We start from the raw sequence: 4,533 nt of genomic DNA, 5'->3' as shown, positions 1-4,533 counted from the left end.
TNAGTTTCCAGGACCTGGGCCTGCACAGAGGCCTGCCTGTCCCTGCCCCTGGATAGGGTGGATGAAGCCTGTGCATGTGAACAGCTGGTATTCCTCCCGTTGCAGCAAGAGCTCCAGTGGTGGGAGCCACCCTCCATGCTGCTGGCCATGGCCACACAGGACAAAGCTCAGGGATGGTTCTTAGACAGTGGCTCTCCCCCGGAGCCCAGTACCAGTCACCTCCAGTGTCATCTTCGTCATCCACAGCACTGCAGTCACTGTCACCCACAGGAGGTGCCTGGCCATGGCCTTTGTGGCATTCAGGAGGAAGGGCCCGGCCTGGCTGACTGTGTACCTGGCTGTCTGCGTGGAGTCAGTGCTGGGCCCCCTGGTGCTGACCTGCAGCCTATGTGCAGGTACGTGCAGCACTACGGCCTGGGCAGTGCCTGTGACAACATAGAGCGTGTGCTGAAGAGTGTGGCTGTGAAGCTGGGGAAGACACAGAAGGTGAAGGTGCTCACGGGCACAGGTGAGTGAGGTTGCTGACGCGGGCACTGGAGCCTCACCCCATTACCCAGGGGGACCCCGGCCATCCCCAGAGGAGGCAGGGAGGAGAGGAACGTCTCAAGGAGCATGCGGGTGGGTCTTCTGGGACTGGGTTTCAGGGCAGGGGAGCTACAGAAAGTTCTGGAGAGGAAGGGGCTCGTAGTCCAGGCTTCCGAGGGTCCATCAGCCCTGCCGCTTGATGGGCAGTGCTAGGTGGACACCTGCAGGCCTCACGTGCCCGGCCGTGGAGGCTCCAGGCAGTGCAGCTCCAGCTGGTTTCTTTCTGAGTGTGATCCTGTTCCCTGGGCCTCCCGGATGCCACCCTAGAGTCTCTTAGGGCTGGTCCCTCAGGTGGGTAAGGGCTGGGCCCGTGCTGCTGTGAAGGCTCCTTCCTCACTGAACCCTCCCATCCCCCAGGTGACGTGAACGTTATTCAGCCTGACTATCCTGCGGCAGCCCGTGACTTCCTCCGTACCTTCCGCCGCGGGCTGCTGGGCCCCGTGATGCTGGACCTCGACGTCCTGCGTGGCCACCCCCCGGCCGAGACTGTGCCCTGAACTTGTCCGGGTGAGGAGGGCCAGAGGCGTGTGGCCTCCCAGACCTCCTGACCTGGTTGGTTGAGGCTCAAGACAGCTCACCTGGTCCAGGAGCTCCACGCTGGCCACTAGGGTGCTGTGTGCTTTCTGGTGCCCCCACGGCCTGGCTAGCTCCAGGGGCCCCAGTTCCAGGGGCCAAGCAGGTGGAAGTGGACACTATGGCCCAGGTGACGTCCCTGAGCAGCTCCGCATGCTTGGTTCTCCCGGAGCTTCCTGCTCAGGCCTCTTGAGAAATGGATGCTGTCTCAGAAGGAGTTAAAACTATAACCTGTAACCTTTAAAATCTCCAATGAAAGGGCCTGTTTCTTACTGGCCTGTGAGGTGTACCATAGTGCCTTGGGCCTGTGTATTAAAGCTGCTCTCACCAGTGGAACCTAAGAAATGAGCAGGTTGGCAACTAGGGCTTGTGTTGGAGGCTTTCGGTCCAGTGTCTTGCAGTCCTACAGCAAGTAAGAGGCTCGCTGCCACCAGAGAGGTTTATTTCACACTTACAGGCGCACGTAGACACAAACGAGACTCCCAGCAGCAGAGCCCAAGCACTGGCTTCACCCCTCAGTGCCCTGGGGCATGTTCCAGGGCAGAGTTGAGGGGGACGCCCTGCACATGGCTTTGCTGTGCAGAGACTGGAAGGCCGCCCGGCATGGGCAGTAGAGACCCCCTGGCCTCTGAGCACCTTCTAGCTCACGGGTCGTGGGTTTCTGCATTAGTGGGGCTGAGAGGTGTGCGGGCCCCTCCAGCCCCATTATCGGTGCACCTGAAGGTCCACAACCTGTGTCCTAGAAGAGGGAAGAGGAAGGAAGGTGAGTGGGGCTGGGGATATGGACTGAAGTGCTGCGGGGCCTGGGGCCAGGGACATCCTGTGCAGAAGCTCCGGCCTCTTTCCGGTGGTGGCCTGGCCTTCCCACAGCAGCCTCCACCACGGCCCTGGTGCTCAGCGGCCCCTCCTTGCTGGCTAGCTGCCTCTGCTGCCCCGTACCCCACACACTCATCAGCCTGAAGTTAGTCCCCGCGTGCCACCTGCATCCTGCCATAACCCTGACCGCCTGGGCCGGAAGTGTTCAGATTGGCTGTGTCAGATGCTGATGTGCTGCAGATCACGATGTGTCCATCACATCTGGAACATTCCATCAGCTTGCAGTGCTGTGGTGTGTGAGGGTCTGGTGCAGCTCAGCCCATTTTCCAGGTGGGTGTCTGCAAAGTCAAGGGGGCTCCGGTGGGTCTCCCTACTTTGAGGAGACTCGGACCACTCCCTGCCTCCTGGGGAAATGGCAGAAGGGCTCCTCTGCTTATGAGGATCTGGGGCAGGGCCTGGCCTTGGCCTGCTGGTCTTGGTGGCACTGAGCTTGGTCTGGAAGGGGTGGGGGAGCGTCTGGACTCACTGGGCCGGGGCATTGCTGGCAGTGTGGATGGGAGGCTGCAGGGTGCTGCCTCCTGTGGCTTAGTGCCCCGGAGCTAGAGAGCAGTGCTTGGTTGAGTCCTGCCAGCAGCTTCCAGATCCTCACCCTGGCCAGCACCCAGGCCAGCTGGGGAAGGCAGAGGCTGGCAGGGCCCATGGGGGGTGCTGGTCTCAACTTTGGTGTCCACTGAGTCCAGAGGCTCAGGCCCAGGAGGGATGTAGCCTGGCAGCGGGCGAGGCTCTCACCAGGGCATGGAGAGGGTGAGATCCTAAGGCCACGGGGGGCCAGGGAGAACCCATCCTACCTCGGATGAGTCGGGTGACTGGAGAGCTAGAGAACGTGGCAGACCCAAGACCCCTCAGTGCTGAGTCCATGGAGGATGCCCCAGGCTGGCAGGACTGGGAAGCAGAGGGCCGGTCTGAACACAGGTGTGTCCAGTGCTGGAGGCAAGTCCTTGTCGTGACTGTCTGGTGCCACTCCTTGTGTCTCCTGTCCTTGGGTGGTCAGAGCCCTTGGAGATGTTGGGGGCTCAACCTCTTGCATGGGTGTCCTGCTGGGCGCCGGGGCCCGCCACTGGCCCCTGCTTGCTCCGTGGTCTGAGTCAGCTCCTGATCCACTGAGCAGGCCATCAACTGCCGATCTACCATGCCTCGATACCCAGGCCCTGTTCCGAGGCCTGGAACAGCTGCTTCTGAGGAAGGGGCTGCCTGCAGGGAAATACGCGTGCTGTGCAGCCTGAGCTGTGCCCAGGGAGGGCTCTTCAGCGGGATTGGCAGTGGCCGTGCCCTGAGTACAGGCAGAACTGTGATGCCTGAATGTGAACCTAAAGTTCAAAAGATTTGGAAAGCTCTGGAATGTGTTGGGTTTCCCCCCCGAAATGGGTCCTAAGGAGGGTAAAGTGACATGTTTCAAGTTGTTGGAGCAAAGTGGGTCTCTGACGGATCTCAGCCTGAGGGTGTGGGGCACAAGGCCTGGGCAGCCCCTCCAGGGCAGGGTGTGTTTTCCCATCAGCTGCAGAGAGCCAGGATGGACGTTCCTCGGAGGGACAGTTTCCCTGCTCGGGAATGTTCCTGGGCTGTGAGATCCACTCGTCTCTTCTGGGCAGGTGGTTAGCACCTATCGTTTTCCCCTCACTTCCCCCCAAATCCTGAAGTCCTTTGGTCCATTTCATTGCTGCTTTTGGGGAGGGCCACATTCCTCAGGGCCTCCGTGGCAGAACCAGCCTGAGGTCGTCTCCCTGCCCATGGGTCACCACAGCCCCTGGGCAGGTGAGGGGAGCCGGGGTGGCTTGGGTTCCTGGTCTTGGCACCTCCCTTTGGGCGGCTCTGGAGCGTGGCTGGGCGGTTGGTACAGGAGCCACAGGCCGCTGCCTTTCTGACTGGGGGGACCCTAACATCCTGGAGCGGGGTGGGGCAGGATCCATGGTCCCCTCGAGGTGGGAGGTGGGAGGCTGAGGCGGCGTGGGCAGGACACTGGATGGCAGGTCCACAGGGACAGCCTGCAGCTCCAGCCCCAGCTGGGGCCCAAGACCGTGGGCAAGGGAGGAAGGGGAGCCCAGTCCGGGGATCCTGGGGACGGCGCGGGCCGGGGGCCAGATGTAGTCCCCGAGCCCAGCCAGGCCTAGGGCCACAGCAACCCCAGGGCGCCGAGGGCGCCGCCCAGCACAAGACAGAGACGAGGGCTGCGCGTGGGTCCAGCGCCTGAAGTCCACGCCCGGTAGCTGTAGATGCCGGGGCCGGTCCCGTTGCCTCCGGGCACCCCGTCCTCGTTGTCCTCCAGGCCGCGCTCCCCCGCTCCCGCGACCCTTCTCCAGCCCGAGCCCGCCGCCAGGCCCGCGGCTGCTCCCGCCGCCGCCCCAGCCGCTGCCCCTGCCGCAGCCACGCGCAGGGAGGAGCCAGGGGCACCGTAGCGCGGCGCCGGCCTCACGCGCACCCTCGAGGTCCCGCGCGCGCCCCCGCGAACCCCTCCCCGGGCACTGCCCCGCGCCCCTCCGCGGCCGCCCTTGGCTGCGCCGC

The 4,533-nt window shown here is 63.3% G+C and overlaps 2 protein-coding genes across 5 annotated transcripts in view; one reads left to right on the top strand and one right to left on the bottom strand.

Moving 5' to 3' along the window:
* Positions 1 to 1,521, top strand: part of MTG1 (mitochondrial ribosome associated GTPase 1) — a 30,402-nt gene extending 28,881 nt beyond the window's left edge. For 3 of the 4 annotated variants that reach the window (XM_017893808.1, XM_017893806.1, XM_017893805.1), the window contains exons 10-11: positions 396 to 508; positions 943 to 1,521. In XM_017893808.1, the coding sequence (XP_017749297.1) occupies positions 396 to 508; positions 943 to 1,082 (253 nt within the window). In that variant the 3' untranslated portion in view covers positions 1,083 to 1,521. The remainder of the gene's footprint in view (positions 1 to 395; positions 509 to 942) is intronic. The other variant, XM_017893807.1, reaches the window with a different exon arrangement.
* Positions 1,522 to 1,583: 62 nt separating this feature from the next.
* SPRN (shadow of prion protein) lies at positions 1,584 to 4,528 on the bottom strand (the record flags this gene model as incomplete). The annotated part of the gene is made up of 1 exon (XM_017893792.1): positions 1,584 to 4,528. A coding segment is annotated over one exon (390 nt), but the record flags the coding sequence as incomplete, so codon positions are not given.
* Between the last annotated feature and the right edge of the window lie 5 nt (positions 4,529 to 4,533).

Source organism: Rhinopithecus bieti, unplaced genomic scaffold, assembly GCF_001698545.2.
Source record: "Rhinopithecus bieti isolate Rb0 unplaced genomic scaffold, ASM169854v2 scaffold_24263, whole genome shotgun sequence".
Taxonomy (NCBI): Eukaryota; Metazoa; Chordata; class Mammalia; order Primates; family Cercopithecidae; genus Rhinopithecus; species Rhinopithecus bieti.
Note: the sequence above shows the minus strand (reverse complement) of the source record. Positions and strands in the feature narration are given on the sequence as shown.